Raw genomic sequence first — 26142 nt, 5'->3', positions numbered from 1 at the left:
TCAAAACTGTCTGCTTTGCGCCATCTTATTGCTGCCAGCCTGCTCAGGGTATGACTTACACTTGATCCACTTTATCAGCTTTCTGATTAATCTTCCCTTCCCACCTTCTATAATCCATTTTTCACACAGCAGCAGGCATAAATATAAATTGGTTCATGTTGCTTCCTTGCTTTAAAATTCTTTAATCACATCTATTATATTTAGAATAAACTCCAAAATCTTTATCTTAGCTTTAATGAGGTCCTTCATGGTTGGGTCTTTGCCTATTTTTTCAACCTCATTCTCCCTCTCATTCATTAAGTTCCAGCCATATATGTCATCTCTCCATTTCTTAAACATGTCAAATTCTTTCTTACATCAGGTCTTTGTAATTACTATTTCATTCCTTTCATAAGCAAGCTTTCTCTCATCCTTCTAGTCTTATCTCAAATGCTACTTCCTTAAAAATACCCTCTTGATCACTCTATCTAAGGTTTCATACTTTAACCTGTTGATCATTTCTTTTGTAGCACCTAGCATAAATTTAATTATTTATTCTCCCTAATTAGACAAAATAAGCAAATAATTTTAAATATATTATACTGGAGGTGACTTTGGGAACATCAGAGAGGGAAGCATCTAGCAGACCATTGTCTAAACTGAAGCTCAGAGGTGTTAGGTCCAGAGTTTTGGAAATTGCTTGCATATTAAGAGTAAACGATGAGAGCCGGACACACTGGAAAACAAAAGAGTAAACGAGCCAGGTGCAGTGGTGCATGCCTGTATTCCAGTGACTCCAGAGGCTGAGGCAGGAGGATTGAAAGTTTAAGGTTGGCCTCAGCAACTTAGCTAGACCCTGTCTCAAAAATAAAAAGGGATCAATGGTAAAGTGCCCCTGGGTTCAATCCTCAGTATTAAAAACAAACAAACAAACAAAAAAACACCTAGTAACTGAAGCCATGTTTGTGAGCAAGAGAATGTTTTGCATGAAGAGGAAATGAGACTAGGCTAAAATCTTCAAGAACTAATACATTTAAGAGACCAGAAGAGAAAAAGAAGCTACAAAGGAGACTGAATGAAGGTATCTTGGCTATCAAGGGGAAGGTGGGTATAAAAGGAAAGATGGTTAGAAAAGCTGAGGAAAGAGTCTTATGAATGTCAGAATCCTGAGAAATATTCATTAGATTTACAGGGACTGGCTGTGATGGTGCACACTTTTAATCCTAGCAACTCAGGAAGCTGAGACAGGAGGATTGCAATTTCCATGCCAGCCTTAGAAATTTAGTAAAGCTCCCAACAACTTAGCAAGACCCTATCTCAAAATGAAAAATAAAAAGGGGTAGGAATGTATCTCAGTGGTAGAGCATCCCTGAGCTCAGTCCCCAGTAGCCCCCACACCAAAAAAAGAAAAAGATTTAGCAGCAAGGATACAGAAACCATGGATGGCACAAACAGTTTCACTGGATTGGCAGAAACAGAAGATGGACCATAAAAGATTGAGGACTGAATGGAAGGTTAAAAAATAAAATTGCAACATAGTGAATTTAGAAATCCAAGGATTTGACTCTGAAGGTAAGTGCAGAGAGCAGTACCTGAAAGGAAGGTATTTTGGAGGGATGGGGAAAACCTGAACACATTCTTTGCTGATGGGAAGAAGCCAATAGTGGGTGAACAGTTGAAGAAACAGGAGTGAGAAGGGATAAATGATGACCAGTAGTCCCCAGGAAGGTGAGAGTTTGATCTTGTGCACTGGTGGGATTAGATTTAGATAGGAAGAGAGAGACTCCTCTTCTGTTAAAATAGGAAGAAGATAGGGGAGGATGGATATGGGTAAGTTTATAGGTTTTATTGTCAAGTGGTTGAAAACACGTTTTTTATCCAATAATTCTAGTTTCTTTCTGTGAAATTAGGAGTGGAAGTAATGAGAGTAAAGGATAGATATCATAGTTGGATATTTGAGAAGAACAGAGAACATTTGACCGCTGCTGTGGAGATAGATGGAAGAGACTGAGTAAGGAAGCATGGCAGATTGCTAGGTTGTAACTGGTGCAACCTGCGATTGAAGCAAGTCAGGAGGCTGAGGCAGGAGGATTGCAAGTTCAAGGCCCGCCTCAGTAATTTAATGAAATCCTGTCTCAAAATACAAAGGTTGGGGATGTTGCTCAGTCGTAAAGTGACCCTGGGCTCAATCCTTAGTACAAAAAAAAGAAGAGGGCTGGGGATATAGCTCAGTTGGTGGAGTGCTTGCCTCACATCTCACATGTACAAGTCTCTGGGTTTGATCCCCAGCACTACCAAAAAAAAAAAAAAAAAAAAAAAAGAAGAAGAAGAAGAAAAGAATTACCAACTTGTATTGACCAATATGTGTGCCAGGGTTGTTTTCAACAGCCAGACAGCCCAAGAATGGGTATGCTATTTGGGTAGCAATAGTCTCACATGTCTGAATATGTCCCTTTATAAGCCTACACTTAGATGGGTAACATTGTTTAAGACCTGCTCTTGGATCCAGTCCTAGACTCCAGTTAAAACTACAATGTCAGTGTTGCTTTAAGAAGATAGGGACAGGCTGGGAGGGAATTGACAGACTATGGATTGGTAGCCTAGCATACATGAAACCCTGGATTTAATCCTCAGTACTGCCAAAAAAGAAAAGAAAATAGATAAAGTTCTCTTCCATTTTCTCTGTCACTGTTAAATTTGGCAGATTTTGACTGGCACGTGTGCTTAGAAACAAAGTTGAGATGATTTATGAACCTCACAAGAGGTACTTACAGCACCTGCAAGCAGGACTTTACTCAGAATCTTTAAAATCAGAGTAAATTTGCCTTGGAATTATCCAGAGCTAGTGAACCCAACAGCACAGTCATTCCTCACTATTTGTAGATACCTTGTTTGTGGATTTCTGCGCTTACCGAAATTTATTTGTAACTCTAAAATCAATACCCGTGGTCCTTTTTGGCATTCTTTGTGGACACCATGCAGAGTAGCATGTTCCCAGTAAACAAAACAGTGCTCTATCTTATTGCTTCATCTCTCATATAGACGACAAGCTTCCTTTTTGTGATCAATTTAGTGTCACTTTAAGAAAAAAATTGTGCGTGTGTATTTTAAATTTTTTCCTTTCCTTCTTTTTTGGTGATTTTACCATTTAAAATGGCCCTCAAGCCAGGCATGGTGGTACACACCTATAATTCCAGCAACTCGGGAAGCTGAGGCAGTAGGATCACAGGTTCAAAGCCTGCCCCAGCAACTTAGCAAGACTCTGTCTCAAGACAAAAAATAAAAAGGTGGGGATGTAGCTCAGTAATAAAGTGCCCCTGGGTTCAATCCCCAGTACCCAAAAAATAAAATGGCCCTTGAGCGTAATGCCAGAGTACTGTGTGTTTGTAAGCACAAAAAGTCTGTAATGTGTCTTAGAGCTAAAACATGTTAGAAAAGCTTGGTTCAGGTAGAGTTATGGTGCTGTTGGTTGTGGGTTTGATTTAAGTAAATCAACAATATATGTTAAATAAGACATCCTAACAGAAATAGGACGGGTGATGTATCTAGTGATAAAGTATGTACTTAGCAAGTGTGAGGGAAAGGGTTCAATCCCTATAGCATTGCAAAAAACAAAACTCTCAGAAATACATAGAAAATTAGGCTATCAATTGATTAACAAAAATGCTGAGATCACATGAACCAAAACCTGTATTTCCCCTAGGAGCAGTGGTTCAGTATAGGCAAATGTAGTGTTCTTTGCAACCTTATAAAATGTACCATTTGTCTGCCTGTCTGTTTTGGTGCCAATACCATGCTGTTTTGTTACTATTGCTCTGTAGTATAGTTTAAGATCTGGTATTGTGATACCTCCTGCTTTACTTTTGCTGCTCGGGATTGTTTTGGCTATTTGAGGTCTCTTGTTCTTCCAGATGAAGTTCATGATTGCTTTCTCTATTTCTATGAGGAATATCATTGGGAGTTTAATTGGAATTGCATTGAATTTGTATAGCGCCTTTGCTAGAATGGCCATTTTGACAGTGTTAATTCTGCCTATCCAAGAACATGGGAGATCTTTCCATCTTCTAAGGTTTTCTTAAATTTCTTTCTTTAGTGTTCTGTAGTTTTCACTGTAGAGGTCTTTCACCTCTTTTGTTAGATTGATTCCCAAGTTTTTTATTTTTATTTTTGAGGCTATTGTGAATGGAGTGGTTTTCCTAATTTCTCTTTCAGAGGATTCATCACTTATGAATAGAAATGCATTAGATTTATGTGTATTGATTTTATATCCTGCTACTTTGATGAATTCACTTTATTAGTCCTAGAAGTTTTCTAGTGGAGTTCTTTGGATCCTCTAAATATAGAATCATGTTACTGGCAAATAATGACAGCTTGAGTTCTTTTTTTTCCTGTTTGTATCCCTTTAATTTCTTTCATCTGTCTAATTGCTCTGGCTAGTGTTTCTACCCAAAGGACTTAAAATTAGCATTCTACAGTAACGCAGCCACATCAATGTTTATAGCAACTCAATTTACAATAGCTAGATTGTGGAATCAACCTAGATGCCCTTCAGTAGATGAATGGATAAAGAAACTGTGGTATATGTATACAATGGAACATTATTCAGCAATAAAGAATAATAATATTATGGCATTTGCAAATAAATGGATAGAATTGGAGAATATCATGCTAAGTGAAATAAGCCAATCCCAAAAAACAAAAGGCCAAATGTTTTCCCTGATAAGTGGAGAATGATGTATAATGGGGACAGTGGGGTGGGGAGTGAGAGAAGAATGCAGGAACTTTAGATTATGTAGAAGGAAATGGGGGGGTATGAAAAATCGTGGAATGAGACAGACATCATTACCCTATGTACATGTATGATTACATGAATGGTATGAATCTACATCGTGTATAACCATAGAAGCAAAATGATGTACCCCATTTGTGTACAATGAATCAAAATGCAGTCTGTAAGAAATTAAAAAATAAATAATTTTTAAAAACTTAAAAAATAAAATAAAATATAAGTACCTCAAATAAAAAGAATCAGTGCATTATGTATATTTGTCTCCAAGTACTTTAAAATACCTTACAGGTACTTTTCTCATTAACACAAGTTCCAGAAATTGACTACTAGTTGGGAGGTTGTTTGAGGGGATGGGAAGAAAATTCACTCAGTAGTTCTTCTTTAAGGTTTATATTTTATTTATATTTTTGCTTCTTATTTTTTGTTTCTTAAATATACAGTATCCTGTCTGTGACTGTAAAAAGATCTGCTAGCTGCTAATCTTGGTTATGCCCAATTGATTTGCTTTGGAACTCATTGGAATATTCTCTATTTGACTGTCATGGGAAAGGTGAAATGCCAAAGGATTTTGAAAGAAGTCAGAATTTTTTGGCAGAAAAGTGTTAGGTAGAGGTTATTATCACAAACATAACATTAGTAATGATATAACTTCTGGATACATGGAATTTGAATGCATTATGTTGAAAACTGATACCCCAGAGTTGAACTTTTTTCTCCTTGGACTCTTAATCCAGACACACACACACACTCTCTCTCTCTCTCTCTCTCTCTCTCTCTCTCTCTCTCTCTCTCTCTCTCTCTCTTTCTCCCTCTCTCCCTCCCTCCCTCCCTCCCAACTGAGCTGTCTCCCCAGCCCAATCCAAACTTTTGTCTAGATTCTGCCAGTTCTTCATTTATGTGATTTCTCAAATTTCTCCATCCTTTTCTTTCACATGATTATAATCTGGAAATCCAGACTTTAACCTCTTTAAGGTTATAGTTTTTTTTGCTGTTGTTTTTGTTTCTTTGTGGTACTGGGAATTGAACCCACAGGTACTTTACCACTAAGCTATATCCCCAGCCTTTTCAATTTTTATTTTGAAACAGGGTCTCACTAAATTTCTGAGGGTCTCCTTAATATAGCTGGCTTTGAACTTATGATCCTCCTGCCTCAACTTTCTGAGTAGCTGGGAGTACAGTCATGTGCCACTGTACCTGGTAGTCTCTTCAAGGTTGACCTTAAACTGCTCCTTTTTCTTCCAGCTACATTATCCTTTGACTTTATCAATTACACAAAGTAAGCATCTCTCCTGAAAATACTTTTATCACATCATTCTGCAGAAATATTATTGCCCTACTTAGAAACTTTCTGTAGCTGCTAGTTATCTATTTTTAAATCACTATAAACCAGTTGTCTCTTGATGCTCCTTGATTCTCCTACAGCCCTTTTCCTGAACCCCATAATTGATGTCATTGTCCCAAGTTCACTGTGTGTGGGGAATCTGTAAGATGTGAATTTCCTTATCTTATTACTACCAAACATATAAAACTGCCTGCATCCATTCCTCCTTTTTTCTTCTGTAACAAAGGAAGAAGTATTAGGACCCAGAATTATTCTGTCTACCATACATTTTTTCCCCCTCTTAATATAAGAACAATATAGTAACCCTCATTCCAGAAAAATCAGAAAAGAGATCAACAATTCTGGAACTGTTTAGGCCCTGTTAATCTCTTAATGGAAATAGAGATACTATCCATTTAGCCCTCTGTGTCCTCTGGTTCCACGTTTTGGATTCAACTGGCCATGGGTTGAAAATTTTGGGAAAATTGTATCTGAACACTTACAGACTTTGTCATGATTCCCAAAAATGCAGTAGAACAACTATTTATTTAGTGCATACTGGAGGTTATGTGCAGGTTCTATGCAAGTACCATGCCATTTTATATGAGGGACTTGAGTGTCCACATGTTTTGGTATGGAACAAAGGGGTGTCTTGGAACCAGTCTCCCATGGATACTAATAGAAAACTGTACTTAGCTCATGTTGATTAAGAAGGGAGGGATTCTGAACATTTAAGGTGTCAAAAATTTAAACATTTAAGTTTATCAAAAGTCACAGACCAACCAGGCTCAGTGTTGCATACCTGTACCTCCCCAGCAACTTGGGAGGCTGAGGCAGGAGGAAGCAAGTTCAAGGCCAGACTCAGCAATTTAGCAAGACCCTGTCTCAAAATAAAAAGTAAAAAGTGCTGAGGATGTGGCTCAGTGGTAAAGCAGCCCTGGATTCAATTCCCAGTGCCAAAAAATGAAAAATAAAGGCTGCTATCTTCATTTTATTAAAAACTATCAAAAAAGAACAGTAACTAACATACAAGTTTGTTTGTTTTGGGGGGACTAGAGATTGAACCCAGGGGTGCTCAACCACTGAGCCACATCCCCAGCTCTTTTTATTTTTTATTTTGATACAGGATCTCACTCAATTGCATAGGGTCTTGCTAAGTTGCTGAGACTGACTTTGAACTTGCAGTCTTCATGTCCCGGTCTCCTGAGTCCATGGGATTACAGTTGTGTGCTACCACACCTGACTAGCTTGTTTGTTTTTTAGTCCAGTTAATGTATAGCCATATTCCAGGATTCTGTTGGGTTATGTTGTCAAGGTCATGAAAGACAAGGAAAAACTGAGGAACTGTTACAAGTTGAAAGTGACAGCAGGACCACCAAATGCAATATGGGAGCCTGGACTGGATCTGGAAACTGAAAACAGACATTAGTGGGAAAACTGGTGAATTCCAACTAGAATCTGTAGTTAATAGTGTTGTCCCAATGTCACTTTCTTAGTTTTGATAATTACCATGATTTTATAATATATCAACATTAGAAGAAGTTAGATGAAGTTTACATGGGAACTATTCTATACAATTTTTGCAACTTGTTTCTAAAATTATTTCCAAATAATTAAAAACAACAAGCTGGCAAGTCACAGTAGTGCACCCCTGTAATCCAAGTGACTCAGGAGACCTTGGAAAGAGGATGTCAAGTTTAAGACCAGCCTCAGCACTTAGTGAGGTCATAAGCAATTTAGCAAGACCCTATCTCAAAATAAAAAATAAAAAGGACTGGGGATGTAGCTCAGTGATAAAGCACCCCCAGGTTCAATGCCCAGTACCAAAAAACAAAACAAAACAAAAGAAAAAGCAAACAACTGGACACAGTGGTATATGCCTCAGTCTCTGCTAAAGTGGAAAAAGAATAAGGATATGAAGCTGTATAAATTAGTAAAAGTACTTTGAAAAATTGTTTGGCATTAACTATCTAGCCAAGCATGCATACCTTATAACCCAGCAGTTTCGTTCCTAGATATGTATTCAACAGAAATGTTTTCATAAGGGTACTAAAAGACATATACAAGAATCTTCATAGCAACATTATTTTTATAGCCCCCACACTAAAAACAACCAGAAGGCCCATCAACAAGTGAATGAATTCAATAAACTGTGAATATTCATGCAATGGGATACTTTTCCTCAGTAAAAATAAACTACTACTAAGTGTGACAGACTTGAATAACTATAAAACAGATTGAGCAGAACAATACAGACACTTAAGTGGACACATTTTGTGATGTACTGGTTCGAAATAGGCAAAACTGATCAATGGTACAAATAAGGATGGGGGTTACCCTTAGCAGGGAGGGCAATTCTGACAGGGGATGTGAGGGAAGGCTCTAGTTTATTGGGAATGTTCTATTTCCTTATTTGCAAGTGGTTACTTAGGTGTGTTGACTTTTGAAATGTTATCAAGCTGTAACTTCTTGATTTGTGTACTTTTTGTAGATAAGTTATGCTTCAATAAAAAGTTTATTTTAAAAAAGAATATATATGCTGGGCCTGGTAGTGCTGACCTGTAATCCCAGCAACTGGGGAGGTTGAGGGAAGGATGGCAAATTTGAGGCTTTAGCAACTTAGAAGACTCTGCCATAAATTTTATTTATTTATTTATTTATTTATTTTTGTGGTGCTGGGGATCGAATCCAGGGCCTTGTGCTTGCAAGGCAAGCACTCTACCGACTGAGCTATCTCCCCAGCCCTGTCATAAATTTTTAAAAACAAATTTTAAAGGGCTGGGGATGTACCTCAGTGGTAAAGGCCCCAAGGTTTCATCTGCAGTACCAAAAAAGAAGAAGAATATAGTGAAGCTGGGTGTGGTGAGACACGCCTGGGATGATCCCAGCAACTTGGGATGCAGGAGGATCACAAGTTCATGGCCAGCCTCAGTAATTTAGTGAGACCCCATTTCAAAATAAAAAAATAAAAAGCACTGGAGATACAGCTCAGTGGTAGAGCACCCCTGGATTCAGTCACACACACACAAAAAAAAGCGTGAGAAATTCACATTCAATGTTTATTTAATGACATCATACTTCATTATTTTAGCCCTCATCCTCCATTCGCAATTAGTTATTATTGTTGTTTTGGTGGTACTGAAGCTACATCCCCAGCCCTATTTTTAATTTTTTTATTTTGAAATAGAGTCTTGCTAAATTGCAGAGGCTGGTCTTGAATTTGTGATCCTCTTGCCTCAGACTCCTGAGTCTTTGGGATTATATGCATTTCCCACTATGCCCAAGTCATTCCCAGAAATTGAGGGGCCTGAATGAAAATTCCTTCTGACTTTTATTCTGGTTGTTTTCAAGTTTAAGTTTGACTTCTCTTTGAGGTCAGTTTTAGCTGGACGTGTTAACCATGCAGCAAACTGAACCCTGACCCAAGCGGAGCTGTATTTGCTGCGTCAGGGGAATTGAGGATTTAAGTCCACACTCCACTCCCAGGTTCTGAAGGACTTAACAGGGATGAAGAAGGTGACTTGGTACAGACTTCAATATACTACAGTCTCTGTATTGCTTAATTCCTTATCTGAGAAATACTGATTGCGCTGGTCAGTGGTTAGGAAGTCAGTTTAGCTACTCTAGGCATTTTATTTATTCAGACATACCAGGGATTGAAACCAGTGGCATTCAACCACTGAGCTACATCCCCAGCCCTTTTTTGTTTTTATTTTTTTAAATGCATATTTTAAAAATTCTATTTAGCTCTGTGTGACAGTAGAATGCACTTTGATACATCATATGTAGATAGAGTATAATTTCTCATTCTTCTGTTTGTACATGATATAGAATCCCACTGGTCATATAGTTATATATGTACATAGGGTAATATATCTGATTCATTCTACTACCCTTCCTACCCCTTATTCCCTCCCCTCCCTTCACGCCACACCCCTCTACCTAATCTACTTTATTTTTAATTTTGAAACAGAGTCTTGCTAAGTTTCTTAGGGCCTCACTAATTGCTGAGGCTGGCCTTGAACTTGCAATACTCCTCCTGAGTTGCTGGGATTGTAGGCATGCAGTTTTATCATAGTTATGTTTTTGTTTATGGTTTTGTCAATTCTTACTTGTACCTGGTTTCCTTTTTCTTCCCTTTACTCTTTAGGTACCTGTTCTGTATTTTATTCTTTTAGGCTTTCTTCTGAGCTAGCTATTTATTCTTTAAGTCTTTTTTCCCCCTTTTTTCAGTGCTGTGGATCAAACCTAGGGCCTCATGTATGCCACACAGCTGAGAGGTGGTATCTCCTCAGCCCCTGATTAAGTTATATTTTTCATTCATCACTTATTCATTGTTCTTTATCATACACTAGGCATTTGGAATACAGTGATAAAGTGCATAATATCTGCCCTCAAATTGCTTACAGTTCCTGTGTGGAAATAGACAAATTGTTGATTTAGTATCCATACTGATATGTGCTATGATATAGATCACTCTGGGGAATTAGTAATTGTAGAATTGATTTTTAACAGTCTTGGGGCTAGAAATATGTATGGAAGGAATCTACAGTCTAGCAAGCATTCATTCAGAGTGGAATACAGAGGGCTGGTTCTAGAGGTATTCAGAGGCCAACTCAAAGGGTCTTGTATGTCATATTGTGAGGAGTTTGTACTTTTTTTCAGAGCTTTAGGGACAAAATTAATCAGATTTCAAAATGATCACCATGTTGATAATCACATATAAATGAATTGAATTTAACAAATCAATGCAGGCCATTACAGGGATGAAAATATTTAGGCCCATATTCCTCAAAGTAGTCTCAGCAATAATGTCATCCTCTGAGAGCTGCTAAAAGTGCAGCTCTGGTAAAGTGCTTGCCTAGCACGTGCAGTGGCCCGAGTTTAATCCCCAGCACTGAAAGAAAAAAAAAAAAGTGAAATCTGAGGACCTACTAAGACCTATCCAGACTTACTAAATTCAAATGGGAATTTTAATAAGATTTCAAATAATTTTATATGCACATTCAAGTTTGGAAAGCACTGATTTAGATAAACATGAATGGACATCATGATTGCTAGGCTTTTAGATATCTGGTATTAGGAAGAAAGGAGAAATGGTAAAAGACATTTTGTAGTATACATTCTGCTCTCTATTTGAAGTACTCTTCACTCCCCCTCCTCACTACATACCAGTAATTCCTACACTTCCTTTACCTTTTCACTTAAATGGAACTTTTCTGGCGCTGTGCCTCCATTATATGTGATTGGTTCCCTTGCCATATGCACTCCCTTAGTACCCTGTAATCACATTATCATTTTCACACTTGTAATTACTTACTTAATTACATCTATCTAGACTTTAAACACCATAAAGGCAGAGACTATCTGTAAAGTACCTGGGACATAGTAGGCACTGTTTATGGTTTTATTAATGAACGAATTCACCATGTAGAGAAGAAAAGATGAATTTGGTTATATTGGGAAGAAGAATGTACATATTATAATTATTAACAATAATAGTAAATTTTAAGTAGAATAGGCAAAGTTCCAGACACTATTCCGAGTGCTTTTTGTGTATTATTTCTCCTCTCAGTAATCCTAGAAGGTCAATACTCTTAATTTTCTTCATTTTACAGATGCGAAAACAGAGGCACAGGGTTACCCAATTAGTAAGTGGTGAAATTCAACCAGGTAGTCTTGTGTAGTACTCTGCTGTATCTAGTTTTGGATAACTTCCTCACACCAGCCTTTTATTTATTTATTTTGAGGCAGGGTCTCACTAAATTGTCCAGGCTGGCCTTGAACTTTCGATCCTTCTTCCTGCCTTAACCTCCCAAGGTGCTGGGATTACAGGTGTGTGCCATCACTCCCAGATAGACACCTTTCTTATTTAATCTTTATAAAGTTCTTTCTCCCCTCCTGCCTTTTTCCTCTCCTTCCCTTTCCCCCTGTCCTCAGTTCCCCTCTTTAGTATTTGTTTTCCTCTTACACCTCCTTTTTCTTACACTCTATTTTTCTTTTCCTACCTACCTCTTTCCTCACCCTTCCCCTTTCCCCCCATCATCATTGTGTTGTTTGGTCCTTCCCCTTCCCCCTTCCCTGTGTGTGTGGGGGTCTTTATAGAAACAATGTGAGGAAGATATTTTCATCCTGTTTTACAAATGAGGAAACAAAGGCTCAAAAAAGTTGTGTAGTTTACTTGAGGATGTACAGCTATGAGTGCTGGAGCTCACCTTCAAACTAGTCTATCCAACTTTAAACCTGTGGTCTTGACTGGTAAAGATCCATGCTGAACTGAGTCTGACGTGCCTGTGGCGTATGAGTCTTTCCATCATTGAGGAACTGAGTGGTAAGATACTGAGTTGAAGGGGCAAGGGAGATTTGAGGCCTAGCTGGCATTTCCAGCCAGCTTACAACTGACCACACTGAGCTTGGAACCCAACTGATTAGAAACTTTAGTCTCTGTAATAAGCTGTAACTTGGGCGACTAAAGAATGATTACTCTCTTCTCTTGTGGCCTCAGAGAAAACAGGTGGATTAGAAATATTGAATGTCAGGACTGGAAAGAACCAGTTCTAACCTTCCTGTCCACCCTCTACCCTCCCTCTCAGTTATAATAAGGAAACTGAAGAAGAGAGGGATCAGATGACTTGCCAAAGTCTAATAAAACCAGTAGTGACAAACCAGGAATAGAGGACAGGGTCACATTCTTATATTCTTTGCATTGTGCCTTATGACTCCATAGGTTCCAGATTCATAACCTTTCATTTAAAACTGTTCTGCCACAGTAGTAACCACTTCACTGCCTGGTTCTTTTTATATATTTCACCTCTGGAAATAGTAGTTTTTCGTCCTTTCTTCTTCAGTCCTAAGCATGTACTTGCTCTGACTTTAGATCATTTGGCATGCTCTCAGTGGTGATGATGTTACTACTATCAGGTCACCATTGGTAGAAACACAGCTGGCATACAGGACTTTGAGCTGGTTTTGGAGTTAAAATGAGATTCTTCTAAGCTGCTCATGCAACTTAAACAATTTTTATAAAGCCAAAGACTGCAGGAGCTGGTACAGTTAGTATAACTTTTTTGTTGAAGTTACTGCCTTCTCAATTAATCAGGTAAGGTGTTATAATCTTGTGTGCTAGTCTCACTTGTGCTCTGACTGTAGGTGTATCTTGCAGGGCACATTATGGTAAATGCAGTTATATTAGGAGCTGGGGGCCCCCAGTGGTAGAGTGCTTGTCTAGTCTGCATAAAGCCCTGGGTTTGATCCCCAGCACCACAAAAACAAACCAACCAACCAATTGTATTGGAAACAAGTTTATAACTATTACTTACATCTAGCTCTTATGAGGTTAATGGACCTTCAGTTCTCAAATATAACAGCTGATATTTTGCTCAGATAATGGACCTTCAGTTCTCAAATATAATAGCTGATATTTTATATTCATTTCAGAATCAGTACAGAAAGATGTAGTGAGGTTGCAGCTTTCAGATGAAGTCTATTTTAGTTGAAACCTATACTAAAAAAAAAGAAAAATATCATAATTAAATTAACATTTAGCTTAGTCTACCAATGTGATATACTTTAATTGTGTTTATTCTTTAACTCCTAATCCTGGGTTCTTTAGAGTTCATTTTCTTCCAGTGTTTAATACTACCATGAAGGCAGCCATCTTCTATTTACTTTACAAATCAGTATATAGAGAATATAAATGAGATTGCCAATAATGTAGTAATTTGCTGATTACTGAAATATTTTAAGGATTGGGTCCACATTAGCAATAACATAAATTTTGACTTTGATATGTTCCTAGAAGCATTTTGTTGTAGATTAAGCAATGGAAAGTGGATTATTTATTACTGCAGACAGTTTTATAATTAAGAATTAAAACCTACTGTAGGCTAACCATCAAATAAGTCATACTTGTGGTCAGTAATGTAACTAGCTATATAAATTAAAAGTACATTCCAGAGCCTATAAAATAAACATATTGAATATGTTGGGTTATGCAAGTTGCCCCAGAGTACAGTATACAAAACTTTAAAACTTGATTGATCATTTCTTAAGCTCTTATTGTATCTGGCACTGTAGGTAAAGTGAAGTTAGCTAAGCCTCTGAAGAGCCTGGAGTCAGGTGAGGGATAAATACATGTTCACAGTGACTGTGAACAATGTTAGAGGTGCAGCAGGAAGAGAAAATAGCAGATGTGGAAGTAAGGAAGCTGTGGTCACAAGGGAGCTCTTGAGCGAAGCAACCAGTCATGTCAAGATACAGAAGGTTGTGTCCTGTTATCCTGTTTTTAAGGTCAGTTTTCATAGTAGAACTGTCATTTCAGTTGAACCTTGGAGAATATGAATAAGCAAAGATAATGGATATGAAGACAGAAATGAATGCATTTTTATTTGAGAAAGTGGCATTAGAACAGCCACTGAGGTGGTGAAGGACAGCATAGGAATGATAAAATTAAGAGATACCATTAAGTCCTTAATGTATGTATCAATTGCATCAATCCTGTGAGATGACTATTATTATTTCCACCATACAGATTAGAAAGCCCAAGGGATAGAGACATTAAATAAGCAGCAGCACAGGATTCTAACCCAAGTATGTCGTTCCAGAACCTGTGCTCATGACTGTCATACTGTGTAGTCTTCACACTCAGGAAATAGCAAGTAATCTGGAGGATAGAGTATATTTAGAGAGGTATGTAGTGAAAGATCATCTTGGAAAGGATTTGTAGAATCCTTCTTAGGAGACAGTGAAAATGAACAGAGTGGGATAGAGGAAAGTCTTGGAGGAGAAAGGGTCAGAAATAATTGGCAATGATTAGGGTTTTGGGGAGAGAGGAAAATCAAAGGTGACTGAGGTTTCATATCTGACTGAGGGAGCAATGGCATCATTAACATAAATAGAAAAGGCAGAAGTGGAAGGAAAGGAAAGATGGAAGAATAATTTTTATTTTAGACGTGTTGCATTTAAAGCACAGATGAAGTACACCATTGGAAATTAGGTATCAGATGTGACTTCTCACTTGAAGAAGTTTGGATTTAAAGGAAGATTGGAGAACAATAACTGGAAGTTGCTGAGAGCTAAGATTATCAAAGTTGACACCCTGAATTCAGCAGGCTTTATCTCCTCTGCATCTCATTGGCCTGCCGTTTTTTTTTTTTTTTTTTTTTTTTTTTGTTGTTGTTGTTTTGTTTTAATTGTTTTTGCTTGGTTTTTCTTTGTACTTGGGATTGAACTCAGAGGTGTTCTACCACTAAACTAGATCTCTAGCTCTTCTTAGTTTTTATTTTGAGACAGGATCTCACTAAATTGCCCAGGCTGGCCTCAAACTTGGCAATTCTCCTTCCTCAGCCTCCCAGTTCACTGGCATTTACTGCACCTGGCTCTCTTCAGTCTCCGTATCTTGACATGACTCTGGTTGCTTCACTCAAGACCATAGCTTCCTTACCTTCCACCGCTGCTGTTTTCCCTTCTTACTACACCTGCTCTCCATCCTCCCTGTACTCTCTAAGCCCTGACACCTCCGTGTGCACCTGTCCAACAGTTCCACTCTGTTTTCATTTGCCTTTCTCTCTAGTCTACACCTCTGGTCAGTCATTTAAATTCTTCCCTCTCTGATGTCTTATAATACCTCTTCAGAGCCTAGATATTACTATCCTGCCTTCCATTCCATATCCAAAGAGCTAGTCTCTTAACCAGTGACAGCCCTGAAGGTGAATAAAAGCTAAAATCATAATTATAGCATTATGATTCTCAGCTCCAAAGAAATTGTCATCTGCATTGGGAATTAACATAAGAGTCCCTGTTGCTCATAGGGGACCAAAGCAGGCCTGTCTTGTTTGTCTTCTTGGGCTCCCTTTGTGTCTGAAGCCTATGGTAGGATTTACCCCCTGCCCCATGTATGTATGCATGTGGCGCTGGAGATTGAACTCAGGGCCTTGAGCATGCAAGGCAAGTGCTCTTCCACTGGGCTATACTTAGAGCCTCTATGGTACTCTTATTGGATAATATACTTGGGAATAAAGTCAAATCACTTTTTTACTAGTTATGCCTTACTTCCAAACTTCTGAGGTATTTAGAGAGGAGGGAGTTGCTGTGGGGACACAAAGTAGAAGAAGCTTCTGAGATCCTTTAAGGTGATAGTTGTATAGGGCTACTGTGTTGGCATCCTGTTTCTTCCTGAAACCAGAACTACTGTGAATAAGAACCAGCAATGGACTTTGAAGCTGCATAATCTTGGCTGGGAAGCTGGCCCTCCTGTGAACCCATGCTGTAGTGGCTCCTGAATACCCTTGGTGAAGCAGCTTTACAGTCAGCACCATGCTGTTTCCAAAGCCCAAGGCCTTAGACTTTTGTGTACTTTGCACAGGGAACCAGCAGAGGGAGTTGTGTCCCCAGAACTTTCTTCAGGGTCTCTAAGAAGTTTTGAATTTGCAAAAATATCTTCTCTGACTCCATCTGAATTTCCCATGCAGTAAGAATTGAACTTGAGATATGCCAGAGCTTGGTGCCAGACCCCTGGTGGGAGCAGATGGGGCGCTTCTGCATAGTTATTTGAACTTGAAAGCCATAAGGAACTCTGATTTCCAGGAAACGCCTGTTTATTGTACTGATTCAAATCAAGCAGCTCTTGAGAAATGGGAGTGCCTTCTTGACCTCGATCTCTATTGATCTTGGTATCAGCACCTCTGGTGACGTATCCTTAGGGGCGGGAGAAAATTAACCAGTGCCTTATACACAGAGAAGAAGGAAGCCAGTTTGTTACTGCAGAAAGTCCCCATTGGGGAGTGGGGGTAGAGTGTTTGGGTAGCACTAAACAGAGTGCCCTGTAGAAAGTACAATTCCAGGGTGCAGTACTTTGCATCTGCTCTGATTTTGAATCTGAAGCAGAAGTCTTTGAAGCCGACTGGTAAGGGATTTTTCAGGCAGTTGACTAACGATCTTGATTTGAATAGGAGGCTTCTGTGAAAAGGGATGCAGTTTCTCCTGGCCAGTGGCCTTCTGAATCACCAGGTTTGGGTCTGCTTTGGGGCCCTCAGATAACCCTGGCATTTCCAAACCAGCTTTCCCTTTTGCTTCAGGACATATCTTACCCAAGCCTGCACAATGGAGAAGTGGGACGGTAATGAGGGTACCTCAGCTTTTCACATGCCCGAGTGGATGGTGAGTTTGGTCACTTTGTTTTTCCTTCTGTTTCTTGACAATGAAAGACAGCCTTTTCTGACAGGTGACAGAAACACTTGTAAGAAGCTCTGTCAAGACCTGTGGTTGGGAAAACAGTTATTGCTCTAACTTGTAATTAGTTCCTGTGCACTCTCCAGCGAGGGAAGGAAGGTTGAGAGCCTTCTGGCCAGAGGCCCCAAGGATTGCTGCCTGTCTCAGTGGGCGGGGGCTGGCCTGCTGTTGCTGCTGACCTACTGCATGGATCATATTGTTCTGTGATTGCTTCCGATGCTTAATTTCTCATGGGGATAAAGAAAATGAGTAGGGAGGGAGGAAAAAAAATGCAGCACTTATAAAAATGGTGCTCTCTCAAGTCTCTGAAAAGATTTAAAACATTTCTCCCCTTCCTGCCCATTTTTTTTCCAGTCAAAACCCTTCTCCAACTATTTTTATATGTGTATTTCTACAAGGAGATTTTTATCTTTTGGTACAGTTCTTCAAAATATTATATTTGCCTGGTAGTTTAAATAGAATGGTTATAAAGACTTACTTGTTGATAAGAACTAGCACATAAAACCTAACATTTGAATCCAGTTACAACTTTTCTAAAAACTTAATGTGTTCCTAACTGGTTTCCTCTAGATTTAGTCTGATTTCTTGTATCCTATCTGTGTATTTCTCTGTAGTAAATGGTTAGATTCTATAACATATTCTGAGTTCTTTTTAGTGCTTATGGATTTATGGACTTGAAAAAATAACCTTTGACAATGAGACTGAACATGTAGTAAACCTAACAAAGGCCAACAGGGGAACCTGCATTTCAATTCTAGTTGTTACAACTGCTGTTTATTACTTTGGTAGAAGTTATTGCTGCTGTTATACTTTTTTTTTTTTTTTTTTTTTTGTCCTGGGGATTGAACCCTGGGGCACTTTACCACTGAGCTGCCTCCCTAGTTCTTTATTTTTTATTTTAAGACAGGGTCTCACTAAGTTACTTAGGACCTCTCTAAGTTGCTGAGGCTGGCTTGGATCTTGTGATCCTCCTGCCTCAGCCTCCCAGGTGGTTGGGATTACAGGTATGCTCTATGGTGCCCAGTTCTGGTAACTGTTTTTTTTGTTTGTTTTTTATTGTTTTGTTTGTTTCGGTTTTGTTCATTTTTTTAATCTTTAGACTATTATTAATAACCAGATGGGGGAGCAAGAAATTTGGTTTTCTTAAAGGAGGGACCACAATAAGATATTAAACTTTGCTGTTTCTATAAAAGAATATTACTGAAGAATTCTACTGAACATAAGTGTGCCAATTCAGAATCAATAAAAGTTTTATCTTAATTCATATGGCTGTAAAGATAGTCCACACCGACTTACCTGCTGACACTTTCCCCAAGAGGATTTTCTCCTGCACTTTTGTCCATTTACCATTCTATTTACAGGAACAGGACAACTGCCCTAAAAGAATTATGACTGTTGCCTAAGGAATATGACGTAGGCCTTCCAAGTTTTTAGAGAACATTTTAAAATAAAGCATTGCTTTACTCTGTTTTTTCTTAAATATGGCATTTCTCTCATTTACCAATTTCTCGGTCCTTCTCTCTCAAAACCAGGAAGATACCTTTGATCAGTAGTTTTTGAACAACAATGAGCAGCATTAGGGAGGGACTTGTCATCAATAATGCAGTTGTTTCATTCGCTATCTTTTCCTTGCCAAAGCCTTTTGAGGCTTTCTATCAGGTATCACATAAGTCATTAACTTCTGACCTGATCTGAAAGTGCTTCATTGGGCTGCCACTGATAGCACCTCACTTGGCAGAACACCCTCGAGTGCATTCATTACCTGTAGATTTCAGACCTTCTATGTGAACTGTCCTCATGTCTTTTAATCCCCAAGAGAAAACTCTGGAGGCAGCTCCCCTGTTTGGCCAAAACTTCAAGTTAAGAAAATTTTAATGTGTCTCACATCCCAGTCCACACATTGGTCTAATACACTTCCCCCTGAGGCTATTATCCCTGCCACTAGAGGAAACATAGAAGCCTCCAGAACCTCCTTTCAGGAGAAGCATTCAAGAGATGTGAATCTCAGCACCTCCCTTTGATTAAAATCACCAACAAAAAGGGACTTGCAGGCTCAAGACCACACACACAGCAGCTGACAGTACTCACATCTGATTCCCAGCAGGAATACAAGCAGGATGAAGTGTGAAGAACCCCAAACTTAAGAATTGACAAAGTAGACCTTCGAGGTGATGCTCTGTCAGTCACTGGAAAACCGCTGGAGCTTCTCTGCTTCCCAGCTGTTTTCACGTGAAGGATTTTCTTAGCCTTGTTCAGGCAATTTTACTCCTGAGAGGTTGGGAAACGTAATCCTTTTTAAACATTGTCTTTATTAATATGTTTGACTTCCCTGAGGAATCTTTAGTCCCTTCTGTCAGGTAAAATACTTTGTCTTATGTGCACAGAGATCAGTACCCACTTTTTTTTTTTTTTAAATGTGTTTACATTTTAATATTTTCTCCTCCCACTGAGTCTGTCTGGTACTTTTCCATGTGAAATCTGGTTGAGACTTTCTTGAGCACAGAGCCAACTTCCTACCCCGTATTCTTTCGGCTAGAAGGAATCCCTTTTGTAGGTAAAGAGTGTTTTCAAGCTGCTCATTTGACTTGGAAAGGAAAGATGTCTTGATGAATATTTGAACCATCTCTACTTAGGAGGTGAGACAAAAACCTTTCAGGTATCTGGTAATCGGCGGTAGTGGTAGCTTGACTACAGTTCTAGGTCAGGCTCAGCACTTAGCAGGGACGTATTTGAGAAACTGATGAAAGCTCCAGGCTCTCTCCCCAGGAAACACACAAAATTGTGCATACTCTTTTAGGGGATTCTAGACATCTATGGATTCTAGGTTAAAAACCTTGGTCCTAAAAGAATAGAAATATTTGTTTTAGTCTTAGGTATCATGTGGTCTTCAAAAACCTTCTTACATTATCTTCTCTTATTGTGTGTCAGCATACATTTGAGGTAGACAAAGTAGATATTATTTCCCCATTTTATAAATGAGCATTACAGATATTAAGAAATGAAGAGGATGAATGAATAAAGAAACTATGGTATATATATACAATGGAATATTACTCAGCCATAAAAAATAATAAAATTATGGCATTTACAGGCAAATGGATGAAATTGGAGAATATCATGCTAAGTGAGATAAGCCAATCTCAAAAAACTAAAAGACGAATGATCTCGCTGATAAGCAGATGATGACACATAATGGGGAGTGGGAGGGGGGCAAGAATGGAGGACTGTATAGAGAGATAAGAGGGGTGGGAGGGGTGGGGGAAAGAAAAAAAATAACAGAATGAATTAAAAACTATTACCCTAGGTAAATGTATGATTATAAAAACAGTATGCCTCTACTTCATGTACGAACTGAGAAACAAGATGTATCCCATTTGTTTACAATAAAAATGAATTAAAAAATGAATAATGAATAATAAAAATAAATTTAAAAAAAGAACCCAGGGGGGAAAAAAAAAAGAAAGAAAGAAAGAAACACTGCCTGAGTGAGACTTGCAGAAGGCCAGATCTGGGAAACACCTATACAGGAAAGAGCAATTGCTTTGCTGTAATGACACTAGACAAAGTCTAATAGGGCTCCTTGCACCCAATGTGGTTGTGTACACTTCTAGCATGTTGTAAGAGGATCACACAGGAGGGAGTCTCCCACTGGTTCCTGTTCAGAACCATGCATATCTATAGGTGAGCAGATCAAACCCAGTTCACACCTCTGTAGGGCCCTAAAAAGAAAAAGAAAAAGAAAAAGAAATGAAGATACAGCTATGTACTTGAAAAGGAACTAATTGGTTTCTCCCAGCCTGATCCTTTGCAGGGTAAATTGATCTTCTTTCTCCCCCAAGAATCTGGTTTTCCTTTTGGTGCTGGGGATTGAATTCAAGGGTGCTTTACCCACTGAGCTGCGTTCCTAGCCCTTTTTATTTTTTTATTTTGAGACAGGTTCTTATTTACTGAGGCTGGCCTGCAACTTGCGGTTCTCCTGCCTCAGTCTCCTGAGTTTTGGGATTACAGGCCCAAGCAACCTCCCTGGCTCCTTATTTTTTGTTTTGAGACAGGGTCTCCTGAAGTTGAAGCTCTCCCTCTCCCCCTCTCCTCACCCACATCTCTGCAGCAGTCATTGTAGCTTTCCTATTCACTGGGTCCCATTCAGAATCACAAATAAACAATGTGCTTCTTTTCCTTATTGGAATCTTTATTTGGCATGTAATAACAGTGGTTGTGATTCTGGGGACTTTGAGATCAGAAATTCTACTTTGTAGTCACACCTTCCAGGAAACACACATTTTTTGGAAAAAAGCGAACTGGGTCACCCAGTGCCAAATCAGCAACAATCTTGAGATGGGACTAGAAAGTAAATGTCAAAACTTGTATACAAGATACACAACTAAATGTAAAGAAACAGGATGAGAGGGCTGGGGCTCTAGCTCAGGGTCAGAGTGCTTGCCCAGCACATGTGAGACACTGGGTTTGATCCTCAATACCACATATAAATACATGAATAAAATAAAGGCATTGTGTCCATCTACAACTAAAAATATTTTTTAAAAAGAAAGAAACCAAAGGAGAAGGTTGATTTCCTTGGTGACGGAGCTGAAGCCAGTGTCCCTTGTTTGGCTAACCCAAGGACAGAGAGCAAAATAGGGGCTGCTGAGCACTTGGCACCATTAAATTTTTTTTTCCCTTCTCTCGATAAATTCCTTCATTGTTTTAGTGTCTCTGTAGTTAATTTTTTTCTAATGAGACTAGGTTAACTAAAATCATCTGACATGGAAAAGGAGGAGGTAAGGTTAAAAAAGAATCTAATTAGCAAGTTAATTATAGCAGGCAAAAAAGCACACAGGTTATATAAATAAGCTATTGTTATACGTATGCAAGTTGGACCTTGTCAAAGAACTTGTTAGGGTTTAGAGGTCAGAGGATCCTTGTAATTAGGTGTTCAGGAAAAAAATAATAACAAAAGCAAAACAGCTAAAAAGGCTAATAGAATTAGGAATTGCTGATGAGCCACTAACATAACTGCCTTCTTAAATTGGGGCTGTAATACTGAGGGGGTATTGGAGCTGCTTCAGGGATTCCAATGAAGGTTAGCACCCCAACACACACCCACACACACACACACACAAAAGCTCACACCAAAAGAAAAAAAAAAAAAAAAAAAAAAAGCTAGCAGGAACCAGAGCCAACAGAATTGCTGATGAGGAAGTTTAAAGGCCTGACCACAAGGGTCCCTGAACCAAAGAGGTGGCAGTGGGACTGGTAATTTCACTATGCTGGGCAGCAAGAAGAAATACATTGTCAATGGCAACTCTGGGATTAAAGCCCAGGTGAGGCTAAGCTTTTATTTACCAGTTTTACTGCTCCTGAAGCTATTACTGTCCAAGACCAGCTGCTTCTACTCTCCTTCTCCTCCTGTCCTGCTTTTGTCCCTCCCTCGGATGCACAGTGAGCTACCTCTCTCTTAAAAGCCTCTTTCCTTCCCTTGCCTTGCTGCCTGTTGGAATTAGGCAGTGTTCTCCAAGATGAAAAAGGAGGCTTACCTGAAAGGACCCTGGTTTCAGATGAGGTAGGAAAGTCAAGGGTAGAATCTACCAAAGTACTACAGCTGGGGTGGGTAGATCATTATATAACGAAATGGATTGTTGAGTGAAGAATATAATGGTGCTTAACCATTGAAGAGGGGCGGGTACCAGGGGTACCCACTGAACTCATGTTATCAGAGAAAGATAAATATTTATTTCTTGGGAAAATTGTATAACTTAACAATATGTAAGTGGTTAGTTTCTAATGTTCTGTCTTTGAAGAAATCTGAATTCAGTATCTAGCTAGTAAGCAAGAACCCTGTGTTCTAAATACATAAAGCCTACACAGCCTATTCTTCAGTGCAAAAGACATCCTAAACTTGTTGTGGGGTGAAGGGATTACTGTGAATGGAAAGACTAGAGAAGGGAACTCAGGGAAACAGTTATGAGATGGCAGTATATCTAGGCATCTATGTGGCTTAGTGTTACCGGGGTAATCAGTTGTGTACTTACCCCAGTCCTATAAATCTAGAGAATGAAAGTGACTGGCCCCCTCTAGTGAGCACTCGATATTAGGCATGTGTGCAGGTATGTGGTTGGGGTGGGGAATCGTGTTGCATGTCTGGGCTTGGTTTGTCTGCTATTATTCTTTTTTGTTGTTGTACTGGGGATTGAACCCAGGGGTGCTCTACCACTGAACTACATCTCCAGGTCTTTTAATTTTTTAATTTTGAGACAGTTGCCCAAGGCTGGCCTTGAACTTTAAATCCTCCTGCCTCAGCCTCCCGTGTTGCTGGGGATTACAGGAATGCACTGGCTGTTCCTCATTTTTCTTTTTTTTTTAAAGGGCACAGCTAAAGTTAGTGACTTAGCCTGGGTTTTGCAAAATCAATTATTTATTAATCCTTGCCCTAGATGGGCCTCTAAAAATGAATAAAGACATGTAACTGTCTTGAACAAGATTGGTGAAATGGGTGCTAGAGTTTTGAACCTGACTGCTGTCCACCTCCTCAGCTTTCCACCCTCCCTCTTCCCCTTCCAAGCTTTTGCCTTTAAAAATTACTTTAACTCTAGACTTGGCCTTTGCTTGTTATGTTTACTCAATATTCAACCAAGTACAGACAGTGAAGATAGAAAAGGCTGCTTCAGGTTCATTGATTCAGCACATGATTGAGTGCTGGGAAACGCCAGGCATTTGTGCCAGAGGATGTAAGTGTGAATAAGATACCCAGCCCCTCCCTTTGTGGAACCCATAATTTATAAAGAACACAGGTAGGTAGATAGATAGTTACATTCAGTGTGCTGAGTGCTGTGCTAGAAGTACATGAAATTCATGTACGTCCCTTGGGAGTACACAGAGTACTTTGTCCTTTGAGAATAAATTGCTACTTTAGCAAAATAATCAAATTTGACATTTTTCATTACAACAAGCCTCTAATACAATGAATTTTCCTATTGCTGAAAACAATTTGCAGGCTTTATTTGTTGTTATAGCTATGGAAATGCTATGAATTCCCCCTAAGAGTGAATGAATGCTAAGCTAATTAAATTTGGCACTGGCCCCCTCTGTCTCAATACTTAAATGACTCAGTAGTTACCTCTAACTACAGGAAGCATAGCCATCAGTTGCTGCTTTCATTCTATTATGCTGTATCTGTTCTGCTCATCAAGGATCCATCCTTTTATCATTAAAGGTAGAATCCGTTGTCAGGTCTTTGATCCTTTTCAATAGACCTTCCTCTGTGCCACCTTTGATCCAAAAGAATCTAAGTAATTGTACAAACATTTAGGAGGGAAAAAGAAAAGGTTATTAAATGAATAAATGATGTAGCTTTGATTTGTGAAGTATTATAAAGTATCAGCTTAACTGTGGGAGATAGAGTTCAAAATTTTTGCAAGAAAAATTTTTGCAGATATTTTCCAATTGCAACCTACAGATTATGATCTGAGGTTTATTTATATTCAGCTCAGTTATCCACTGTTTTTACATCTATTATGTCATAGTTAGTAAATGACAAGTTTGTTACTTTAAGGTATTTTATTATACCAAATATTAAAAATAATAAATGTTTATTTACTAGTTAATATTTTAGAAAGTCTAAAGCATCTACCTGCAAGGGAATAAAAAGAATACTGAAATGTAGGAGTTGGGGTATGGAGTGGATTTATTGACTCTCTTGCTGTGTTTCAGTTTACATGCATTGTCTCAGATTTTTGTCTAAAACCTGTGAGGTGAGTACTTTTATCTCAGTTGTATATATGGAAAAAAGAGAAAAATATCTTCGCCAGCATCACACAGCTTAATGAGTGGCATGGTCAGGATTTCAGTGCAATTCCAGAATGTTCTGTCTGAATGAAAAATCTTTTTCAAAGTTTATGCACCATTAATTTCTCGAGAATCTTGAAACCTAAAGAAAAGTCAGCTTTTTGTATCTTGGCAATTTTCTCATCTAGAAATATGGAAGGGTTTAGATGTATGAATAGTCTCTAAGATTCTTGTCAGCTTTAATTTTCAGTGAAATCATAGAAGGAATTTCTGAATATGACTCAACTTACTGAAATTATTTTAAACAAAACATTTCTCTCTTGTTTTTTTAATTTTTGGTCACAATTTCATTGAAAAGTTTATAGTTAGAGAGTGGATCAAAGATTTAAATTTGATAGAAGTATAGTAGGTGAAGAATGAAAAATTATTCTTGTCTCCAAAGAGTCTTAATATTCCAAGTATGGACTAGTCAGCATAATGAAATATTCTGAATATTATTCTGAATATTATGAAATATTCAGATCAAGTACAGAGAAGGTAAAATAATAATAATAATAATAAACAACTTTGAATTGCTGTCTCAAAATGGAGGTTCTTTTTCTTTATATAACTAGGGTTCTTCTTCTTAGCAGATCCAGTTTGCTGACCAGAAGCAAGAATTCAACAAGCGTCCCACCAAAATTGGACGTCGCTCTCTGTCTCGTTCCATTTCTCAGTCATCTACTGACAGCTATAGCTCAGGTAAGTACTGAGCCGCCATGAACCCACCTGTCAAGGCTAATAGGTGTAATCAACAGACCTTCCCCTCTATCCAAGGCTAACTATGCTTGCTGATGCCTGTGCCTTGAATGAAGACTTTGCATCAGAATTTAAGCCAAAATTTGGGACAGAATCTTTGAATTTTTCTTGGGAATTCAGGGTGGAAATTCATGGAGGCCCCTCTTCCAGTAGAGACAGAAGAGGGTAACTAAGGAAATGCAGTTCTTTGATCCACTTAGAGGAATAGGAGTATGCAGTTCATCAGTGATGACCTTCACAGAAT

At 38.6% G+C, this 26142-nt stretch overlaps 1 protein-coding gene across 10 annotated transcripts in view; it reads left to right on the top strand.

Annotated features, from left to right (window-relative positions):
• Ahcyl2 (adenosylhomocysteinase like 2) overlaps positions 1 to 26142 on the top strand; it is a 173907-nt gene that overhangs the window by 100609 nt on the left and 47156 nt on the right. For 2 of the 10 annotated variants that reach the window (XM_047560426.1, XM_047560424.1), the window contains one exon: positions 25730 to 25841. In XM_047560426.1, the coding sequence (XP_047416382.1) occupies positions 25730 to 25841 (112 nt within the window). Of the gene's footprint in view, positions 1 to 16837; positions 17247 to 22517; positions 22640 to 24507; positions 24529 to 25729; positions 25842 to 26142 lie in introns of those variants that run through there. The other 8 variants (XM_047560431.1, XM_047560427.1, XM_047560433.1 and 5 more) reach the window with 8 other exon arrangements.

This window comes from Sciurus carolinensis, chromosome 8, assembly GCF_902686445.1.
Source record: "Sciurus carolinensis chromosome 8, mSciCar1.2, whole genome shotgun sequence".
Lineage (NCBI taxonomy): Eukaryota > Metazoa > Chordata > Mammalia > Rodentia > Sciuridae > Sciurus > Sciurus carolinensis.
Note: the sequence above shows the minus strand (reverse complement) of the source record. Positions and strands in the feature narration are given on the sequence as shown.